At 54.7% G+C, this 23,191-nt stretch overlaps 1 protein-coding gene across 1 annotated transcript in view; it reads right to left on the bottom strand.

The window, feature by feature from the left end:
• Positions 1 to 23,191, bottom strand: part of TNXB (tenascin XB) — a 56,248-nt gene that overhangs the window by 10,721 nt on the left and 22,336 nt on the right. The window contains 17 exon segments of the mRNA XM_070456750.1: positions 432 to 761; positions 2,594 to 2,941; positions 3,324 to 3,674; positions 4,035 to 4,367; positions 5,910 to 6,206; positions 8,177 to 8,551; positions 8,934 to 9,284; positions 9,645 to 9,989; positions 10,115 to 10,435; positions 10,976 to 11,284; positions 11,553 to 11,840; positions 13,105 to 13,404; positions 14,419 to 14,724; positions 18,408 to 18,782; positions 19,141 to 19,500; positions 21,035 to 21,340; positions 21,720 to 22,010. Coding sequence (XP_070312851.1) covers positions 432 to 761; positions 2,594 to 2,941; positions 3,324 to 3,674; positions 4,035 to 4,367; positions 5,910 to 6,206; positions 8,177 to 8,551; positions 8,934 to 9,284; positions 9,645 to 9,989; positions 10,115 to 10,435; positions 10,976 to 11,284; positions 11,553 to 11,840; positions 13,105 to 13,404; positions 14,419 to 14,724; positions 18,408 to 18,782; positions 19,141 to 19,500; positions 21,035 to 21,340; positions 21,720 to 22,010 — 5,586 coding nt within the window.

Here is a 23,191-nt window from a genome sequence, read left to right as displayed (position 1 = left end):
CAGACACTAAACTCTGAGCACACTCCTGCCTTCCTCCACAGCCTCCAGTCAACTACGGAGAGGCCGAGCTCGGCTGAGCTCCTATGAGGACCTCAGGCATGCAAGCACGATTCTGTCTGTAGAATCTAAGGAAGTGTCCAGTTGCTTTGTGAGGAGTTTTAGCAGAGTGTGGTCCCTGGACCAGCAGCATCAGCATCAGGAAGGACTTTAGAAATCCAGTGTGTCCAGCCCCAGGCCAAACCTGCTAAACCTGAATCTGCCTTTTAACAAGAAGCCCCGACCATCTGACGTTCTGGAAGAGATGTGCTGCTGAGAATATTTATGTTTTCATTAAGATGGGAATAAAGAGAAACTCTTCCAGGACCCGTCCTCCCCATCCTGCACCCCACGCTTCCCACCTCATGCATCGGTCACACCCCGCACTCACTCACCGGTCATGCCCACGGTGGACACGGGGCCCACACGCCGCCCCCCGTGCAGGCCGTACAGGTTGATCTTGTACTTGTGTCCAGGCTCCAGGCCCCCAGCGGTCACCTCGGTCTCCTTGCCCCCGACATGCACCACCTGGGGCCCGTCCCTACCCTTGTACTGGACTGTGAAGGAATCAAAGTGGCCCTGGGGGACGGTCCAGGAGAGGCTCAGCGAGTCCGGGGAGGATCCTGTCACTGTCAGCTCCCCCAGGAGGGGCTCCTCGGGGGGTTCTGGGGCCTCTGTGCTGGGCTCCATGGGGCTGGGGGTCTCTTCCACAACCTCCTGAGGGTCTGAGAAAAGAGATTGGGGGCAGAGGCTTAGATGGCGACTTGCTTTGACGTCTGCTGATATAAGCAGAGACAACTGGGGGCATCCAGCGAAACACCCCTCAAGCTGCAGGCCTGGAGGCTCATGCAACCTCTGGATGCAGCATTCGGTGACTCCACGCAGGGGAGACTGAGACACGCCCGACCCCGTCACATACTGGCTGGCGGGCACCATGAACCTTCAGAAGGCAATTCGGACATGCATGTTGGGAGCCAAAATACTGCTCATTTCCTTTGAACCAATAATCTCATTTCTGGGCAGCTATCCTAAGAAAATTATTAAAAAGCAGGAAAAGTTGTATCACCGGAGTTCATTTTGGGATTATTCATGACAGCAAGATGTGTCAGGACTCCAAAGGAACCACAGAAGAAGATTAATTTTGTTATGGCACTTTCACCATGAAGCATCAAATGGCCATTAAAATGATGATTAATGACGGTTGTGTAGCCACAGGATAAATGCTCTCAGTGTAACTTAGGTACAAAAAAAGTTAAGAGCCAAGAATTACATGAACCCTCTGCAACCTGAAAACATGCGGGCATGGAAAACACAGAAAGAGAGGGTGTTACACACATTGTTATGAATGGTGGTTCTTGGGTCAGAAAGTGGTCCGATGAGAGATTTTTTTCCCCTGTTTTCCAAACTTTCCATCATGTTGCTATATGCTTTTCAGAGAAAAATACAGACTTAAAAAGAAACCCTGGATTGTAAGAATTAGTAGTCCAGCAGTGGATGTGGAGTAGGGACATGGGTCACTCTGTGCTTTTTGCACATGCTTGTGATTTGCATGAGAGGGGGCTCTCAGTCCGAAGTGTCTTCAGGAGGGAAGAGTGAACCTCACACAGACAGTTGCCTCACCCCCAAAAAGATTGGCTTTCAGGAGCTGGGTTCTCCCACGTGCAGAGGGACCCTGGTGACATACTGTCACGACTGACAGTGACTTAGAAAAGCCACCCTGACTACAAGTGGGGAATTTAATTCACCTTGGGGATTTTTTTCCCTTATTTCTTAGAGACTAGAAATTGTAACTTTTTCATAATCATCAATGAAATAAATTGCAAGAATGATAAGCGGAAAAGATGGAAGGGATACAAAAGAGGAGACGATGTATTGAAAAAAATTTTCCTGATTATAAAAGAAAAGCTTCTTGTCACTTAAGAAAATGTAAATGACACAGAACAGAACAAAGTGGGAAAAAATAAGTACAAAATATTCTATTGTGTCCCACAAGTCATGCATCCCGTGGGATGTGTTTCCTTCCAGTTGTCTTACTATGCAAGTTATTTTCAAGTGGTTTTGATTAGCCTCCTTACAAACATTGTAAACTCTTATTTCATTGTAAAGTATAAAATAATTGTCTTATGTTTAAACATTTCAATGATGCCATAATAGGTCATTTCACAGATTGTTGTCTAATTACTTAATCATCTCAGTGTGATTGGATGTTGGGTTGTTTCTTTCATTTTTTTTCTTGTTATGAAAAAGAATGCTGTGATTTGTGATTAAGATGGAAAGAAAAGAAAATTCTATCAAAGTCAAGCTTGGTCTGAGCCTGACATATATCACCCTTCGAGGCAGGCAGTGACTGATCATCAGAGGTCATGCTACTACTGTGGACAATGAGGCTGTGGGTGGACAAAGGCCAGACCACTACACTCGGGTCACGGCCCAGGGCCATGGAGGAAGGTCATAAAAGGGGTTCAAGGTCTGGTGAAACAACAGAACAGTCAACCAGGTCACCCATGAGGAAAAGGTATTTCCACCCCGGAGACCCGTGAGCCCCACCCTCACTCACCGGTCACGCCCACAGTGGACACGGGGCCCACGCGCCGCCCCCCATGCAGGCCATACAGGTTCATCTTGTACTTGCGTCCCGGCTCCAGGCCCCCAATGGTCACCTCGGTCTCCTCGCCCCTGACACGCACCACCTGGGGCCCGTCCCTGCCCTTGTACTGGACGGTGAAGGAGTCGAAGTGGCCCTGGGGGACGGTCCAGGAGAGGCTCAGTGAGTCTGGAGAGGATCCTGTCACTGTCAGCTCCCCCAGGAGGGGCTCCTCGGGGGGCTCCGGGGCCTCTGTGCTGGGTTCCGTGGGGCTGGGGGTCTCCTCCATCTCTGTGGGGCTGGGGGTCTCTTCCTCTGCAGCTGAGAAGGAGGAACACACAGAGGGTGAGGCAGGGTCCCTGGGAGATGTCCTTGGGTCTCCTCCCGAGCCATGGTCCCCACTGGGGACCCTGAGGTCAGTTCAGAGGAGCCTAAGGAGGCTGGTGGTCCTGCTCAGTCCACACCTCACAGACATGCCTGGAGCCCCTGGTGTCAGCTGTGGGAACCAGGACCACCACCAGCATGGCTCACAGAGGCCCTTCTCTGCCCAGGAGGACACTCTAGTCCTCAGGGAGCCCAGGGGAGGCACATAGGGCATCATGGCTCAGCCTGGAGGAGAGGGGCCTCCCGCACCCCACTCCCCATCACCTGAGGGGGTGATCTCCCACTAGGTCCCACCCTGAGGCTTCCACCATCCACTCACTGGTCACCCCGATGACAGAGACGGGGCCCACACGCTGGCGGTCGTGGAAGCCGTACAGGTTCATCTTGTACTTGTGATCTGGCTCCAAGCCCGAGACGGTGACCCCACTGTCATGCCCTGGCACCCTCACCACCTGAGGCTGCCCGTCCCCGTTCTTGTACTGGACGGTGAAGGAGTCGAAGTGGCCCTGGGGGACGGTCCAGGAGAGGCTCAGCGAGTCTGGGGAGGATCCTGTCACTGTCAGCTCCCCTAGGAGGGGCTCCTCGGGGGGCTCCGGGGCCTCTGTGCTGGGTTCCGTGGGGCTGGGGGTCTCCTCCATCTCTGTGGGGCTGGGGGTCTCTTCCTCTGCAGCTGAGAAGAAGGGACACACAGAGGGTGAGGCAGGGTCCCCAGGAGATGTCGTTGGGTCTCCTCCCAAGCTTTGGCTTTGACTCCAGGCCCTGAAGTCAGTTCGGAGGAACTGGTCCTTGGGGCTGGGTGGTCCTGCTTGGTCCACACCTCACAGACATGCCTAGAGCCCCTGGGGCCAGCTGTGGGGACCAGGGCTGCCACCAGCTTGGCTCACAGAGGCCCTTCTCTGCCCAGGAGGACACACAAAGGTAACCATGGCTCAGACTCGAGGAGAGGGACCTCCCACACCCCACTCCCCCATCACCTGAGGGGGTGATCTCCCCACTAGGTCCCATCCTGGGGCTTCCACAGTCTACTCACTGGTCACCCCGATGACAGAGATGGGGCCCACACGCTGGCGGTCGTGGAAGCCATACAGGTTCATCTTGTACTTGTGGTCTGGCTCCAGGCCTGAGATGGTGACCCTGTCCTCGTCCCCAGGCACCCTCACCGCCTTGGGCTGCCCATCCCCGTTCTTGTACTGGATCAAGAAGTGATCGAACTGGCCCTCAGGGACGGTCCAGGAGAGGCTCAGGGAGTCGGGGGTGGCATCTGTCACTGCCAGTTCCCCCAGGCGGGGCTTGATGGGAGGCTCAGGAGCTGCAATGGGCAGGTCTGTTGGGGCTGGGGTCATTTCTTGGTCTTTTTCTGAGGCTGGATCAGGAGACAAAGAGGATGGTGACATGTTTCCTGAGCTCCTCCCTAACTGGATGGATTCTGAGATTTCTCCCAGATATACTCCCAGATATACTCTGGCCCTGAAGCTGGGATGCCAGTGCCCCAGGGTTAAGACTTCATTTCCCTCGTTTAAATGTTCAGCTTCCAGGGGCAGGGCACACACTGTGGAGTTGTCAAGATGGTACGGTGGGATACCGCTGACCTCAGCATGTGCAGCATGGAAACTGCAGGAGCTGCTGAGCGAATTCACTTAGTGGGCCAGGACTCATGCTTTGTAACAGCACCATGTCTAACAGTCACGTCGCGTCAGGAGGTGCCTGTGCTCAGGTTCCTAAGTATTTTCCTTTAATACCTCCTCTGGTTTAGAAGGCCTTTCTGAGCATTTGAGAATCTAATTTAGATTCCACAGTTGACAGCAGAGATGAGACCACAGGAAATCAGATCATCTTTGCAGTTGGGTTGCTTGAGGACCTTGTATTAATTCTCTTGCCAGTTTATGGCAGGGAAGACCCATCACACCCACAGATTTCTTTTGTCTTTCCTGTTCTGCATAGAATTTTATTCTGGCTTAATAGCTGAATTATAAAATCATCGTATTTCATATCTCCATTGTGTTTGGGAACCAGGTTTTAAGCATGTCGCAGGTAATAGCTATAAAGGAACTTAACAAAAGCAACCAACAGCCAAGATGAGGAGTATTTAATGAAGAGAAAATATCTTGTTTAGCTGCACATATGACTAATATTAGGGCTTCCCTCATAGTTCAGTCAGTAAAGAATCTGCCTGCAATGCAGGAGAACTGGGTTCGATTCCTAGGTCAGGAATCTTCCTCTGGAGAAGGAAATGGCAACCCACTCCAGTATTCCCGCCTGGAGAATCCCATGGACAGAGGAGCCTGGTGGGCTCCAGTCCATGGGATTGCAAAAGTCAGACACAACTTAGCAACTAAGCCACCATGATTAATGTTAACTACTGAAGTAACAGTATCCATGATAGCAGGGTTCCGTGTTGACATAGAATCCATGGCTATCAGTATCAAATACAATTTTACCCAGTGAAATCAATAATAATTATGAGAATTCACCCAAGGGTTTTCAGTAACTAATTTTCTTCCTCAAAAGGAGCCGCCAGTAGTTACCAAACACTGTGGGTGAGCCAAGCCACGCCCACCCTGCCAGACAGGTATGGCTATTCTTTCTGCACGAATGCCGAAAGGGAGGCACAGAGAGGTTGAGTGACTCTCTTGAGGTCACACAGCTCTAAGGGGCCGAGAATAAGGCCAGCCCCAGGTCTGCTTGAGTCTATTATTTCCTTGGCATCCTCCCTCTTCAAGGACTCAAAAAGTGTAAAGGGTGAGACAGCTAAAGTGACACTAAGGCTTGGAGTGAAGACAGGCACAGAACCACTCCCAGGAGCTTAGGAGGCTCAGGTTCAAGAACAATGGGAGAAAAACATGAGTACTGGCAATTAAAGGGAAACTGAGCCCAGCTCGGGGTCAGTGTCCTGCTGCACACTCACCAGTTAAACCGACAGTGGAGATGGGGCCCACGCGCTGGTGGTCGTGGAAGCCGTACAGGTTCATCTTGTACTTGTGGTCTGGCTCCAGGCCCGAGATGGTGACCCGATCCTCGTCCCCGGACACCCTTACCGCCTTGGGCTGCCCGTCCCCGTTCTTGTATTGGACTAGGAAGTGGTCAAACTGGCCCTCGGGGACAGTCCAGGAGAGGCTCAGAGAGTCGGGAGTGGCATCTGTCACAGTCAGCTCCCCCAGCTGTGGCTTCAAAGGAGGGCTAGCAGGGGGCTCCTCTTCCGGGGCTGGGGAGAGAGGCAAACAGAATTGTTCCTGCTGCAGGAAGGAACTGCTGAGGCCCTGCTCTCCTGGGTTCAGGCCAGAAGGTGGGCCAGCTCTGGGGGCCTAACTTCAGACCCAGCTGTGCCTATGCCATCACAATCTCTTTGTGGCCTCCTTATGGTCCATCCAATGTGCCAAGTGGCCTCTCGCCTCGATGCCTGAATGTTCTTTCCCCAGATGTCAGCATGGCTCATGTTCACACTTCCTTTAAGTCTTCATTCAAATGTCAACTTCTCTTTAGGGCCTTTCCTGCCTACCCTATTTAAAATCCCAGTTCTCCCAATTGCAGCCTATCTTTTTTAATTGGATCTGATTCCAACAAAAAATTGCAAAAGGACAATTAGGACACTATCAGGAGGCTGTGTGCTTAGTCGCTCAGTCATGTCCAACTCTTTGTGACCCCATGGACTGTAATGTAGTCTGCCAGGCTCCTCTGTCCATGTGGATTCTCCAGGCAACAATACTGGAGTAGGTTGCCATGCCCTCCTCCAGGGGATCTTCCTAACCCAGGGATCGAACCTAGGTCTTACGCATTGCTGGCGGATTCTTTACCGTCTGAGCCACCAGGGAATCAGGAAACTTGTAATACCCGAATATCTGGTTTTTAAAGGCACAATCACTGTGTCATGGTTACTTTTAAATGGTCTTTTTGAAAAGAGCAGTACACTTAAATATGTAATGATGAAGTAAAGAGTGTACAGAATACATTTTTAAATATTACAGCAGTGTATCCATACAATGGAATGTTATTTGACTATAAAGGAATGAAGTACTGCTACATGCTACAACACAGATCAACCTCAAAAACATGCTAAAATGTGGTAAAAGAAGTCAGACATGAAAGAAGCAGGTATTGCATGATCCCAGTTATATGATGTGTCCAGAAAAGGCAAATCTACAGAGACAGAAAGTAGATTTGTGGGGATCAGAAATGGGCATGAAAATGGGTCTGGACACCAGATTTCATCTCAATGTGGTGGAAAAGTTCTAAAATTATTAATAGATAGTGATGATGGTTGTACAGTTCTGTGAATACACTAAGATTGATAAGCTGTATGCTTAAAACAGGTGAATTTTATGGTATGTAAGGTATACCTCAATAAAGCTGTTAATAAAGAAAACATTCTAGGACTTCCTAGTGGTTAAGAATCTGCCTGCCAACACAGGGGACATGGGTTTGATCCCTGCTCCGGGAAGATTCCACATGCCACAGAGCAACTAACTCCTTGTGCCACAGTTACTGAGCCTGTGCTCTAGAGCCCTCCAGTGGTAACTGCTGAATCCCCCATCACCTAGAGCCTGAGCTCTGCAACAAGAGAAGCCGCTGCAATGAGAAGCCTGTGTACCGCAACATAGAGTAGCCCCCGCTCGCCACAACTAGACAAAACCTGTGTGTAGCAATGAAGACCCATCACTGCCAAGAATAAAATACATTAAAAAAAAAGAAGAAGAAAGATAATATTCGAGTTGAGGATGGTGGGAGGTGAGTGGGCTCTGGATGAGCTAGACTGTCCAAGACGTGCTTTTGGTTGAAGCAGGGTGATTGACACATAGGAATTCATTATGCTATTCTTTCCCTTTGGATATATGTCTGAAATTTTATATAATAAATACTTGTTGAGATTTAATATTTCATTGCATTTGTCCCAACACCCCGAAAGTGTTCTTTTCAGAGTTTCTACGCAAAGCAGAGAGCCACAGACAGGTCATGTATGACTGGCTTGGAGGCCTCAGTCCCCAACAGCCTCTCAAGGGCAAGCATTTCCCTGGGACTCCCTCTTTCTGCTCCTAGATCACACTTGTCCTGAAGTGCTGAATGGATAATGAATGAAGTAGAGATTTGGGGGTTTTAGGGTCTTCAGTGGAAGACACTCGAGAGGCTCTACAATGAGACCTTTCCTGAAACCTCATCCCAAGCCCCGCTCTCACTCACCGGTCACGCCCACGGTGGACACGGGGCCCATGCGCTGCCCCCCGTGCACACCGTACAGGTTCATCTTGTACTTGCGTCCGGGCTCCAGGTCCCCAACGGTCACCTCGGTCTCCTCGCCCCCGACACGCACCACCTGGGGCCCGTCCCTGCCCTTGTACTGGACGGTGAAGGAGTCGAAGTGGCCCTGGGGGACGGTCCAGGAGAGGCTCAGCGAGTCTGGGGAGGATCCTGTCACTGTCAACTCCCCAAGAAGGGGCTCCTCGGGGGGCTCCGGGGCCTCTGTGCTGGGTTCTGTGGGGCTGGGGGTCTCCTCCATCTCTGTGGGGCTGGGGGTCTCCTCCATCTCTGTGGGGCTGGGGGTCTCTTCCTCTGCAGCTGAGAAGAAAGGACACACAGAGAGTGAGGCAGGGTCCCTGGGAGACGTTCTTGGGTCTCCTCCCGAGCCATGGTCCCCACTGGGGACCCTGAGGTCAGTTCAGAGGAGCCTAAGGAGGCTGGTGGTCCTGCTCAGTCCACACCTCACAGACATGCCTGGAGTCCCTGGTGTCAGCTGTGGGAACCAGGACCACCACCAGCATGGCTCACAGAGGCCCTTCTCTGCCCAGGAGGACACTCTAGTCCTCAGGGAGCCCAGGGGAGGCACATAGGGCATCATGGCTCAGCCTGGAGGAGAGGGGCCTCCCGCACCCCACTCCCCATCACCTGAGGGGGTGATCTCCCACTAGGTCCCACCCTGAGGCTTCCACCACCCACTCACTGGTCACCCCGATGACAGAGACGGGGCCCACACGCTGGCGGTCGTGGAAGCCGTACAGGTTCATCTTGTACTTGTGGTCTGGCTCCAAGCCCGAGACGGTGACCTCGTCCTCGTCCCCGGGCACCCTCACCACCTTGGGCTGCCCGTCCCCGTTCTTGTACTGGACCGTGAAGGAGTCGAAGTGGCCCTGGGGGACGGTCCAGGAGAGGCTCAGCGAGTCTGGGGAGGATCCTGTCACTGTCAGCTCCCCTAGGAGGGGCTCCTCGGGGGGCTCCGGGGCCTCTGTGCTGGGTTCCGTGGGGCTGGGGGTCTCCTCCATCTCTGTGGGGCTGGGGGTCTCTTCCTCTGCAGCTGAGAAGAAGGGACACACAGAGCGTGAGGCAGGGTCCCCAGGAGATGTCGTTGGGTCTCCTCCCAAGCTTTGGCTTTGACTCCAGGCCCTGAAGTCAGTTCGGAGGAACTGGTCCTTGGGGCTGGGTGGTCCTGCTCGGTCCACACCTCACAGACATGCCTAGAGCCCCTGGGGCCAGCTGTGGGGACCAGGGCTGCCACCAGCTTGGCTCACAGAGGCTCTTCTCTGCCCAGGAGGACACACAAAGGTAACCATGGCTCAGACTCGAGGAGAGGGACCTCCCACACCCCACTCCCCCATCACCTGAGGGGGTGATCTCCCCACTAGGTCCCATCCTGGGGCTTCCACAGTCTACTCACTGGTCACCCCGATGACAGAGATGGGGCCCACACGCTGGCGGTCATGGAAGCCATACAGGTTCATCTTGTACTTGTGGTCTGGCTCCAGGCCCGAGATGGTGACCTTGTCCTCGTCCCCAGGGACCCTCACCACCTTGGACTGCCCATCCCCGTTCTTGTACTGGATCAGGAAGTGGTCGAACTGGCCCTCGGGGATGGTCCAGGAGAGGCTCAGGGAGTCAGGCGTGGCATCTGTCACCTCCAGCTCCCCCAGGCGGGGCTTGATGGGAGGCTCGGGGGCCACGGTGGATGGGGTTTGGGGGGTAGAGGGAGATTCTGAAGGTTCATCATCCTCCTCTCTTGGGGCTGAACACAGACATGGAGAGAAAAGGACCTGAGAGAGGGGCACAGGGTCCGCGGGGACTCGGCCCTCCTCTGCGCCCTCATGGCCCCCTGGAAGGAAGCTGAGTGGGCAGAGTTCTTTTGCTCACCTGTCATGGCCTCGATGTGGGCAGGACCAACACGTTGCCCGTTGTGGAAACCGTACAGGCTCACCAGGTATCTGTGGCCGGATTCCAGGTCAGAGATGGTGATGTCACGCTGGTCGCCCCCTACATTAACTTCTTGGCGTTGCCCATCCTCATCTGTGTATTGGACCTCGAAGGAGTCAAATTCTCCCTCAGTTGCTGTCCACGAGAGATGCAGGCTGTGTGGGGTGGCCTCCTCCAGAGTCACCTCCCCCAGATGGGGCTCAGATGCTGTATGACTGAAGGTTTCAGGCTCAGCTTCGATTTCTTCCCTAGGGGCTGGTTCTGAGAGACAGGTAGAGAGGGGTGAGTGGTCTGTCGCTGCACCAAGACTCTCCAAGAGGATGGATGGAGGGAAGGAGGTGAGGACAAGAGATCAGTAATAAAAAGGACCAACTACTGATACCCAGGGATCAACTTCAAAAGCATCATGCTAAGTGCAGGAAAAACACACAAAAAACTATGTACTGTATGAGTCTGTTAAACAAAACACTTCTTAAAAAGGCAAAACTATAATGACAGAAAGCAATTAGTGGTTGCCAGAAGCTGGGATCAGGGAAACTGACAGTCAAGGAGCATGGGGAAACGTCTAGAGTCATTGTTTTCTATCTTTGCTGTAGTAATGGTCATGAATTAGACATCTTCCCAAACTCACTGAATTATGCTCTTAAAGTGGGTGAATTTTATTGTATGTAAATTATGCCTATATGAAGCTGACCTCTTCCCCCAAAAGAAGGGGTACAGGAAGCTCAGAAATCCTGACTCCTTCAGACCAGGAGAGCCAGGTGGGAAGGAGGGACAGCGAATTCCCCTGGCTGCACTCACCGGTCACAGCGATGGCAGAGATGGGACCCATTCGCTTGTCCCTGGACAACCCGTAGAGCAGCAGCTTGTACCTGCGGGCAGGGTCCAGGCCCGAGACACTGACCTCCCTGCGGCTGCCCTCCACGGGCACCACCTGGGGTTGCCCGTCTCTGTCCCTGTACTGGATCACAAAGGAGTCGAAGTGGCCCTCAGGAACCATCCACGAGAGGCCCACGGAGTCTGATGTCACACCGGTCACCTGCAGCTCTTCCCCCAGACGTGGTTTGGAGGGACGCTTTGTTCCAGCCTCGTCCACTGCTCTGCGGGTCTCTGAGATGGAAACACAGAGAGGAAATGGTTGTTTCTGGAAGGCTGGGTGACCCTGAAGGGAAGGACTGAGAGGTCTAAAGATGGGACTGAGCTGCGGCTGCGCCCTGCAGGACTGGGTCTTTGGGCTTGTGCAAGGAGATGGGCTGGATTCCAGACAGACAACCAGACCCAAACAACAACCATGATGACAGCCACCACAAGTGACCAGAGCAACCTTCCCCAAGGGCCCCCCCAGACCAGGGACACCCCCTGCAGGGGCTGCCCTCACCTGTGGTGCCCTCGGCGGTGAGGGGGCCATGGCGCCTCTTGCCCAGGAGGCCGTAGACAAGGAATCTGTACTTGCGGCCAGAGTCCAGAGGGCTGATGGTGACTGAGTGCTCATGGCCCTCCACGGACACCACGCGGGGCCCATCCCTGTCCTTGAACTGGACCACAAAGGAGTCGAAGTGGCCCTCGGGGACCGTCCAGGAGAGGCGCAGTGAGTCTGGGGTGGGGTCTGTCACCCACAGCTCCCCGAGGCGGGGTGGGGCTCCTGGGCTGGCGTCACCTCGGCCAACTGACAGAGAGGAAAGTTTCTTGTGTTTATTTTTTTTTTTCCAAAATGACTCCTTGACTGCTTCCCTCTGGAGTTGGAAAAATCTAGAACTGCCCAAATGATCAATGCTTCCCCCAGATATTTCCATCACCATCACATGCCCACCAGCATCCTTATCTGGCCATGCCTCTGTCCATTAACCAGCGCAGGGAGCAGCCTTCTGTCCTGGGAAAAGCGATTCCCTAGCTTCCTATTTATCTTATTACACTTGTTATCCAGACTCTAGCCATCTGATAGGGACCATTTCCTTGGCAGGGTGCGGCTTATCACAGGCTTCATCTGCTTATTTTCTTTGACCAAGGAATCCATTGCTTGTGATTTGACTGTTCTCTGGGAAAACCCAAGGGTCCTGGGGACATCAGAGTGGGTACAGGTCCCTGGGGGCAGACAGCCGGTGGGGAGGTAGGATATTATGATGACGGTGACCCTCATAGGACCTGGTGGAGGAGTTGGGACTGCTTTTGTGTGAGGAGGGGTACAAGGAGAAGAAGGATGCTCAGACAGGAGAAGGATCTGGTGTCTGCCCAAGAAGCCATCCCGGGGCCTGAGAAGGAGCTGGCCTTCTGCCTTTCTGGACAGCAAGGAAGCTGACGGCATTGTTATTGTGAGAGTTCTCTGGCAACTGGGAACCCCCAGGGGCAGGGGAGGGCCTGGATCAAAATCCAGGAAAGGGGCATAGATGGGCTGGGCCTGACTGGGCCAGACTGGGCAGCCAGTCTTGGGCTCTTCTGGTCCTCATTTCTGAGGCTCCAGGAAGAGGGCAGGGGAGGAAAGCGGTCCCTCTGGAGAGGCAGATACGGGACCCAGCGTGCCTGGGCCTGCAGGGTGGGAAAAAGGGTGAGGGTCAGTGGAAGCTCTCTCTCGGGAGGTGATGGCTACACAAGGCTGAGACTTGGATGTGGAACAGCTCTGGCCTCCCGCCCTTGTTTCCCAGTCCTGCTGTGTCTCGTGCTTCCACCTTCCAGGAAGGGTCCTGGAGGAGCCTCCCCCATTGAACAGAAGTAGGAATTATGAGAAGAGGTGAAAGTCAGCCGGGGGAACTGATCCAGGAACCCACTTCATTTTCTTGGTTCCTATCTGACTGGGAAGGGAGAAGGTAGCAGGGCTTTTCAAATAAAAAGGAAGAGGTGGATGAAAGGGAGACCAGGTGGAAAGGAGAGGCGTTCAGGCAGCGGGAAGAAGGACAGCGGGGCTGGGACCTCAGCTTCGTGGGGGTCCCTCTTACCTGTCTTTGCCTCCACAGAGACTGGGCCACGGCGTTTCCCATCTTGGATCCCAAAGAGCAGGAATTTGTATCTCCTACTGGACTCCAGGCCGGGGACAGTGACCTCACGCTGGTCGGCGGCCACAGGCACCACCTGGGGCTGCCCATCCCTGTCCTTGTACTGGACCAAGAAGGAGTCGAATCCACCCTTGGGGACGGTCCAGGAGAGGCCCACAGAGTCCGGGGTCACATCCATCACCGTCAGCTCCCCCAGGCGTGGCTCCACGGGAGGCTCTGTGACTGGGGCTGGGGGGACGGGAGCTAGGATCCAGGAAGACAGAGAACATGGCTGAGATCTCCGGCAGGAAAACTTCCCCCTTGCAGGGCTCCTGGGCTCTGAGGGCCTCCAGGGGGTATTGAACTGAGATAGGGAGCAGTTACATCTCTATTTTCACCAGCCTCTAGCATTTCCTTCAATGATGCATATAGGAAACCAACACAGTGGTACTAGCAGTGCTCATGACTGTCACCAACAGGAATCACAGATGCTGTCACATCAGCTTAGAATTACTGCAGAAACTTCAAAACACTCTTTACACTCATCACTGCTTCTAAATAGGTTATTAAACATGCCACAAGGTTCTTGCTATTTAATGGACTAATAGTGAAGTTCCTATATTACTAATTCATAAATTCGAGTTTTAAAACACCTTTGATAATTGGCTATCAATAAAATCGATATGTTATAGTAAGCCCTATGCATTTTACTTTATAGATTTTAAAACATTGCTCTGAAAGGGGTTCACTGGTTTCATAGACACCACAGCACAGAAACGGTGGTGGCCTGTCCCCAGAAGGCGTGAGGGGCAGGAGACGCCGGGAGCGGAGAGCAAGGGCCATATCCCTGAGGAAGGAAGACTCTGGGTTGGCCAGAAGGGAACACAGCCCAGGCCAGGGGGGCCGAGGGCCTCTGAGAAAAGATTCGAGGGATGTGTGTTGTTTAACCCCAGTGAAAAAGGGCAGCAGGGGGAGGTGGTAGCCTGTCCAAGTCACAGCGGGGTTGTGAAGAGAGGGGAGGAAACAGCTGTGGATGATCAGAGAGATAGCGTCTGGCTGAACCTGGTCGGAGGGGAGGAAGACAAGCCTGCCTGGGGGAGGAGGCAGAGCAGAGATAGAGACTGGAAGACAGGGAAGGTTCCAGCTCACAAGAGGATCTCTGGGGTCAGGGAACAGACCACATGCCTGTGACTGGGGAGGATCTGAGCGAGAGGCTGGGGATGGGGGGTGGCCCTGGGTGACCAGGGATGGGGACTGCCTTGACCCACCCTCACTCACCGGTCAGGGCCACCACGGAGAGGGGGCCCACGCGCTGCCCACCATGTAGCCCATACACGTTCATCCTGTATTTGCGCTCAGGCTCCAGCCCGGAGACAGTGGCCTCTCGCTGGTCTGCGGCCACAGGGATCACGTGGGGCTGCCCGTCCCTGTCCTTGTACTGGACCACAAAAGAGTCAAACTGACCCTCAGGGACTGTCCATGTGAGGCCCACAGAGTTGGGGGTCACATCTGTCACTGTCAGCTCCCCGAGGTGTGGTTCCTTGGGGGGCTCGGTGGCCGGAGGAGTCTCTTCTGCTTGTGGAGCTGAGACAGAAATGGGGGAGGCTGTCAGGAAAAGCCCCTCTTCCCCTTGGTAGTAATTATCTGTGTTGTTGTGGTGGTGCCCAGGGGGTGGTTCTGATGTAAGACTACACTGATTGGCAACATCTGTCTGGCCGACAAGCCTTCACTAAGTGCCTGCCAGAATCTGGGGCTGTGCTTGGTGGGGAGGGGTGTCAGTCACCACCGAGACCCTGGGAAAGTGGCTGAAGGTCCATCTGCCCATCTCTGGCTCCAAGTCCTCCAGTCAGACCTCCCAGCTGACCCCCAGACTTGGGTGTGTGCTCACCATCTTCCTTGGGTGCCTAACTGATCCCAAATTCCAGTCCAAAGCCAAGTTCAGGGGCTTTCCCCCACAACTCCTGTTCCCTCCACAGCCTTCCCACCTCATCAAAACCTCCGCTTCACTGTCAGAGTCATCCCTGAGTCCTCTCCTCCACCCCACGGCCGGCCTGCGAGTAAGTCCTGTCGACACTGCCTTCAGAAGCTGACTGCCCTACTCCTTAAGTCCACCACCACCCCCTCTAATTTGGAAAAGGAAATGGCAACCTACTCCAGTGTTTTTGCTTGGAGAATTCCATGGACAGAGGAACCTGGCAGGATACAGCCCATGGGGTTGCAAAGAGTCGGACACAACTGAGCGACTACCAATCACCTCCTCTAAGCACATGGGTCTTACTGGATTATAGCACATTTCTCCTAAATCCCTCTCCTCCTCCCCTCTTCACTGTGTTCCCCACTGTTAGCACATTAGTCAGAGCCTGTTCCCGCCATGGTTTCCATCTCACTCAGGGCAAAAAGCCAAGTCCTTACAATGACCTCCCTCCGAGGCCCCACATGTTTACCTCTCACACCACCCTCCTCATTCCAAAACAGTCCTCGCTGGTCCTCAGACATTCCCTCTGCCCGGAAGCTCTTCCCCAGAGGCCTGCATGACTTGTCCTCTCCCTCCGGCAGGTCCTTCTTCAGTGAGTCCCTTTCCAGCCCGCTTCCCACCCACTCACCATCTCGCCTACCGGGCTTTGCTTTTCTCCCCAGCTCTTGTCACTGTCTCACACACAGCCCTACAGACACATTTGTGCAATTTGGTGCCTGTCTCCTCTGATAGAATGTGAGCTCCCGGAAGGAGCCTTGCCTTGTTCACTGCTGTGTCCCCAACACTGGCACCCAGTGGGTGCTCTACAATGTTTGTTAAATTAATGAGTGGTATGCACATCTGGGAGAGGCTGAGCTAAGGACCCGCTAGTCCCCACTGCCCCAGAGCGAGCTGAGTCTGGGAGGCACTGCTTATTAGGACCAGCCTGGAAAGTGGTCCCAAGAGGCAAGTAGCAGAGGGGTGGCTAGGTGGGTGGGTTCCCAAGATCCTGTTTCTCAGGTTCCTGTGGGAGGATAAGATTAGGCTCTGTACTCATAAAACCTGCTTTCAAAATGGGCTGGGGGGCTTCCCTGGTGGCTCAGTGGTAAAGAATCCACCTGCCAGTGCTGGAGACGCGGGTCCGACCCCTGATCCAGGAACATGGAGCCTGTGTCTAGAGCCCAGGAGACACAGCCACTAAGCCCTCGAGCCACAGCTCCAGAAGAAAGCATGTCTCGAGCCCGTGCTCCTCAACAAGAGAAGCCACTGCAATAGGAAGCCCCCGCACCACAGCTAGAGAGCTGCGCTCACTCACCACAACCAGAGAAAAGCCTGTGAAGCAATGAAGACCCAGAACAGTTAAAAGTAAGTAAATAGACTTAAAACGGGGAGGTGGGGCTGGCATGAGAATCCCCTGGTGGTTCTTGGTTAGCACTTGATGCTTCCACTGTAGGGGGAATGGGTTCAATCCCTGGTCCTGAAATCCTATAAGCCATCAGCTTGACCAAAAAAATTTTTTTAAAAATTAAAGTAAAAATGGGCTGGTGGTGAGGCCTCAGAAGGACAGAAGTAAGTCTGAGTGGGAAGGGCAGGGATGGAGGCAGCTGAAGGAGGGAGGGAGTGACCACCATGTACTGAGCTTCTCCCAGATTCAGGAACCAGGCCAGGTATTGTGTTCCATTTAATTTGCCTTCCAACTCTGTTGTTCTTGTAGCTTCCATTTCCTGCTTGTTTTCGCCCTCTCTGCACTTCTTTCCATGAGAGAGAAACTGTCCTCACCATCAAGCCTTATGCTGGTGCTTTGGCTCAACTGGGGAAGGTGGAATGATAACTACCCGTGAGTACTGCAGTCCCCATGCTGCATTTGGTAAAATCCTTTCCCAATTAAGCAATGTTTCTAAAGCTGCACGTTAGTTCTTCTCCTAGCAACGGCTCAGCATGTGCTGTGTGCCAGGCATAGTCCCTCGGTCAGCTCAGCAGGCTCCAGCTGCCCATCGCCTTCCTGCTTGGATAATGAGCTCCATCACACAGCTTAAAACTGAGAAGCTAAGAATGGAATGCAGTTTCTTCGATTCCAAGAGTCAACTGTCCTCTACTGCACTGCCCCAGTCAGGGCCCGACATAGTCCATCCTTACCTGGGAACTGGACTTCCCAAGTGGAGCTAGTGGTAAAGAACCTGCCTGCCAATGCAGGTGACATAAGAGACGTGGGTTCGATCCCTGGGTGGAGAAGATCCCCTGGAGGAGGGCATGGCAACCCACTCCAATATTCTTGCCTGGACAATCCCATGGATAGAAGAGCCTGGCAGGCTACAGTCCATAGGGACAGACACAACTGAAGCAACTTGCATGCACGCACGTGCCCAGGGACCAGCGTGGCTGCCCCAGACAAATGGACCTAAGGTGACCCCAGGAGAAACCTTGGCTGTATGTCCTAGGCCTAACACAAGCCTCCACCTTTCTACTTCAGGCCCACAGGACAGTAACCCACTGAGGCTTGCCCCTCTCCCCACTCTCTGTGCTGACTGAAGAAAGAAAGGAAATCAGGGGTGAAAGACTCTGGACACTAAGCCAACCAAGCTCCTTTGAGAAATACAGAAACCATGTTCCGGAAACATGTTTCTCTGCTTTTAAAAATCTTTCCCTTTAGAATAAAAGTTGCTTTTGAAAAATCTGTGTCTTTGTTTCAGTGAACAAAGGAAAAAAGAGACGCCCTGTCCCTGGGGCCAAGCTGGGCAGACCAGCAGGAGGGTCACAGAAGCCTGTCTGGGGCCTGGGCCTGGCCCTGGGGCTCTGCAGAGTGGGTGCCCAGGCGGGTCCTCTGTGGTGGCTGAGGGGCCCTGTACCTGGGTGGAAGGGACAGTCTTCTTTGCTGTAATCACTCACCGGATGAGTCATAAAAGAAGTTTCCAGCTTCCCTGGTGAAGAGGCCAATGTCTCATGCACATTCTAAGAAGCCGAACCAGCCAAAGGGAACAGAGCAGACCCCAGGGTAAGGCCAGATATAATCATCGCAGTGGCCAACACTGCCAGCATGTTTACTCTGAGCCAGGCCTGCACTAATTCACTTAATCTCACAACAGTTCTGTGAGGTGGGCATTATTAACCCCATTTTACGGCTGAGAAAACAAACACAGTAAGTTGAAAACTCGCTCAAGGTGGTGCAGCTGGTTGTAGCCCAGTCCGCAGTGAACTGTTCTTTCTAGGTCGTCCCCAAGCAGGGGGTTCCATCGCAGCAAGGAAGGGAGACGCCACAGGGAGCCTCGGGGCCACTGAGGGGAGGGAAGCAAACAAAGGCCCCACACTAACTCACCGGTCACGCCCATGGTGGACACGGGGCCCATGCGCCGCCCTCCGTGCAGGCCGTACAGGTTCATCTTGTACTTGCGTCCCGGCTCCAGGCCCCCAACGGTCACCTCGGTCTCCTCGCCCCCGACACGCACCACCTGGGGCCCGTCCCTGCCCTTGTACTGGACGGTGAAGGAGTCGAAGTGGCCCTGGGGGACGGTCCAGGAGAGGCTCAGCGAGTCCGGGGAGGATCCTGTCACTGTCAGCTCCCCCAGGAGGGGCTCCTTGGGGGGCTCCGGGGCCTCTGTGCTGGGTTCCGTGGGGCTGGGGGTCTCCTCCATCTCTGTGGGGCTGGGGGTCTCCCCCATCTCTGTAGGGCTAGGGGTCTCTTCCTCTGCAGCTGAGAAGGAGGAACACACAGAGTGGGTGAGGCAGGGTCCCCAGGAGATGTCCTTGGGTCTCCTCCCAAGCCACGGTCCCCACTGGGGGCCCTGAGGTCAGTTCAGAGAAGCGTAAGGAGGCTGGTGGTCCTGCTCAGTCCACACCTCACAGACATGCCCGGAGCCCCCGGCATCAGCTGTGGGGACCGGGGCTGCCACCAGCACAGCTCACGGAGGCCCTTCTCTGCCCAGGAAGACCCACAAAGGTCACCATGGCTAAGCCTCATGGAGAGAAACCTCCCACACCCCACTCCCCCATCACCTGAAGGGGTGATCTCCCCACTAGGTCCCATCCTGGGGCTTCCACAGTCTACTCACTGGTCACCCCGATGACAGAGACGGGGCCCACACGCTGGCGGTCATGGAAGCCATATAAGTTCATCTTGTACTTGTGGTCTGGCTCCAGGCCCGAGATGGTGACCCCATCCTCATCCCCTGGCACCCTCATCACCCTGGGTTGCCCGTCCCCGTCTCTGTACTGGACGGTGAAGGAGTCAAAGTGGCCCTGGGGGACAGTCCAGGAGAGGCTCAGCGAGTCCAGGGAGGATTCTGTCACCGTCAGCTCCCCCAGGAGGGGCTTCTTGGGTGGCTCTGGGGCCTCTGTGCTGGGTTCTGTGGGGCTGGGGGTCTCCTCCCTCTCTGTGGCGCTGGGGGTCTCATCCAGGACTTCCTGAGGGACTGAGAGAAGAGATTAGGCTCTCAGGTGACATGCTTTGGTGGTGACATTAATCATGACAAAAAGTACATTTGGCAAGTATACTCTTCAAGCTGTTGGCTTAGGAGTTCCTGTAGCCTTTGTATTAGCCATTCAGTGACTCATTGAAGGAGAAAGCGCTGAGACAGGCCCCTAAACCCCACCGTGTACTGCTGGCCAATTGCACTGGCTGGGCTCTCATGTCTGAGAAAGGAGGTGAGGCAGGATGAGAGAAAACTGAGGAATTCTTCCATACTGTGTTCATGGAGTGTGCTGACCACAGGAAAGTGAGGGGGCAGCAAGGACTTGTCCCACTTGCACTTCTCCCTGTCAGTTGCTGCCCCTCCCCGGGGTTGCCCAGCTCCCCGAACCCCACTGACCAGGACAGAAAATGGGGTGTGCTCTGGCTAAGACCTCCCCGGGCAGCCCTGTCTCTTCCTCCACTTCAGACACGAGTAGGGGAAAGGGTATGGGAATGGGGCTGGCTGGGGGAAGAATCACAGTCACAAGGGTATCCACCCACCGTCCGCAGTAGCCAGGTCTCTGCTGAGGCTCCGTGAGGTGGGGAGACTGGCACAAGGGAAGCCAGCCCTTCTGTGACCCACTCCCCGGCCCATGGGGGACCACTTTGGGCACAGAAGATTGAGGAAGCAGCAAGCAAGAATGATAACCCAGACAAGGAAGGGGAAGGTGGAAAGGTGGGGAGAAGAAAAGGATACTGGGAAGGGAGAGAGTCAGGGAGAAATGATGGCCTACTCTTCAATAGCAGTTTTGACGTGCTAGGCACTAAGTGTATTAACCCATTTAATTCTAATAGCTCTGTGAAGCTGTGTACCCTTGTTATCCCCATTTGACAAGTGAGAAAGCTGAGGCCCAGAGAGACTCATTAAGTTGCACAAGATCCCAAAGCTAGGATTAATATCCAGGCAGCTGGCTCTAGGGCCCATACTCCCAACCACAATGCTACACAGTCAGGGAAATGTGCTGGATGGGGGAGGCTGGGCCCTAGGAGGAATGTAGGGCTGGGGGCTGAAAGCGAGCCCTTTGCCCTGCTCCAAGCTGTCTGGGACTCAGCGAGTTCAGGGGGCTGGGGAAATGTGGAGCTCATGTGCCTTGGATTTGCCAGTTCTGAACAGGGCATCGGTGGAGGGAGGGTGTGGGCAGCAGGTAATAGAAGCTCAGAAGAGACCACAGCCTCAGCCAGGAGAAGAAGGCCAGCAAAGGCCATGAGGAAATAACACCGTGGCTGAGGACACGAAGTGGGAGGATAGCCCAGCGGGACGGATGATTCTCAGTTCTCAGAATGGTGGAAAAGGGGCCTGTCCTTGGAGCTGGAGAAGCAGGGCCAAGAAAGATGTCAGGGGCTGGCGGCTGGATGTGAAATCCTGAGATAAGGGAAGCCTTCAGACGGCGGAGGCTTTGGCAGAATGGAGCCAAGGAAGAGAAGGTGCAGAGAGGCGCCAAGGCCAGGTCCCACTCAGAGGGCTAGGGGTTGGTGGGTGAGGAGGCCTGACTCACCTGTGGTGGCCACCACGGACACAGGCCCCACGCGCTGCCTGCCATGAAGCCCATAGAGGTTCATCTTATACTTCCGATTGGGCTCCAGGCGGGGGATGGCGACCTCATTCTCATCACCCCTGACGGGTACTGCTTGGGGCCGCCCCTGGGCATCCTTGTACTGGACCACGAAGGAGTCGAAAGAGCCCTGGGCCACTGTCCAGGAGAGGCGCAGGGAGTCTGCAGTGGTGCCAGTCACTGTCAGCTCCCCCAGCAGGGGCTGCTCTGGGGGCTCTGCATGGCGGGGCTCCTCTTTCTTCTCTGGGGCTGTAAATAAGAAGGCCCAGGCGGGGCTGAACTGGCAGAACCCCAGGGTTGGGGCCTGGGGTTTGGAAGGCTTGTCACAACTGTGGGGGTCTCTACTCGATTAGCATGAGCGCTGAACTCTAAGAAGCCTGGCACAGCCAGAGTATGACACACCTTCTGGGCCTCGGGGAGCAGCTGAACAGGATGAAAGGGGCCCAGCAGTGCGGGGGAGGCTGGCTGGCCCTGAGCCCAAAAGCGGGGTCAGGATTCCGCATCAGCCATCTCGCTGGGAGGCCCCAGCCAGCTCCTGGCTGAGGGCAGGCATGTGGAAGGCTGGGAGGGGTCAGCCTTAGGGGTCAGCCCCTCTGTAAAGCTGGGGGCTTAGGAGGCTGCCACTCACCGGTGGTGCCATCGGCCGTGAGGGGGCCGTGCCGTTTCTTGTTGGCAATCCCAAACAGAGTGAATCTGTACTTGTGGTCAGGGTCCAGCGGGGAGATAATGACCGAGCGCTCGGGCCCTTCCACGGGCACCACCTGGGGCCGTCCGTCCTTGTCCCTATACTGGACCACGAAGGAGTCAAACTGGCCCTCAGGGACAGTCCAGGAGAGGTGCAGTGAGTCTGGGGTGGGATCAGTCACCCACAGCTTCCCCAGGCGGGGCGGAGTCACTGGGCTGGGATCAGTCTGAGGCACTAGGAAGAGGAGGTGGGAGAGAAGGGAGGGACACGGGTCAAAAGAGAAGAAGAAATTCATCTCCTCCCTGGGAATGCTGTGTGAGGCTGTGCAGGCTGTTCACTGCACAAAGGTGCATGGTGAAGGCAGCACTGAGGGACTGAAATCCAGCCAGCACTCTGCTTGCCAAGCTGTGCACCCTGGCAAGCGGCTATGCCCACCTAAAAGAACATGTGGTTTATTTGACGTGGCATGAAAGCACTGTCTTAACTGTTGTTGTTTAGTTGCTAAGTCGTGTCTGACTCTTTGCCACTCCATGGACTGTAGCCCGCCAGGCTCCTCTGTCCATGGAATTCTCCAGGCAAGAATACTGGAGTGGTTTGCCATGCCCTCCTCCAGGGGATCTTCCCAACCCAGGCATCGAACCTGAACCTCCTGCACTGGCAGGGAGATTCTTTACCGCTGAGTCACCAGGAAGGCCCGCCGTACGGACTAGTGTGGCCTTCACTTATTCCGCAGCCTGGAGAGGGGCTTCAGAGAGAAGGAAGCGCAGTGAGCCCCTTCCACATCTCCACAGCCAGGGAAGTCTTCCAGGACAGCCTCCACTGCTTCCAGACCTAATGATGAGCTGATTTCCTCTCCAAGAGAGGGACGCATGGTCCTTGGAGCATTTTCATGTGGGAAAGCCCCCCACAACTGTGCTCTGGGCCCCACTTCATCCGCTCCCACTCTCACTCCATCAGCTGTGCCCTCAGGATTTACGCAAACTCTTCCACTCGGCTGCATCGCTCTCCAGCCTCCACCCTCCCTCTTCGGTCTCCACTCCAGCCCAGATTCCAGAGAGAGATGCTTGTACTCATGTCCTCACCTTCATTGCCCTCCCAACCCAGCCCTGCCCTCCACCAGCAGCTCCCACCAGGGTCAGTGGTGACCTCGCCATAGCTAAGTCCTGTGGACACTCCGCAACCCTGAGTCACTCTTACGGAATCTGACATGTCTGACCGCGCCCTTCATTTTGGCATTCCTCTCCCCAGTTCACCCCTCAGGCTGCCCTGCAGGCGCTCGATCCTCTGTTCGTGCCATGAGTGATGGCCACCTCCAGGGTCCCAGGGGCCATGTCCCTTCTCTCTGCCTCCCCACCCTGGCTTATGGCCACTGAGACACCCATGCTCCGTCCTCAGGCCTTTTCTCTGCTCTCCGG

This window comes from Odocoileus virginianus, chromosome 27 (genome assembly GCF_023699985.2).
Source record: "Odocoileus virginianus isolate 20LAN1187 ecotype Illinois chromosome 27, Ovbor_1.2, whole genome shotgun sequence".
Classification (NCBI taxonomy): domain Eukaryota; kingdom Metazoa; phylum Chordata; class Mammalia; order Artiodactyla; family Cervidae; genus Odocoileus; species Odocoileus virginianus.
Note: the sequence above shows the minus strand (reverse complement) of the source record. Positions and strands in the feature narration are given on the sequence as shown.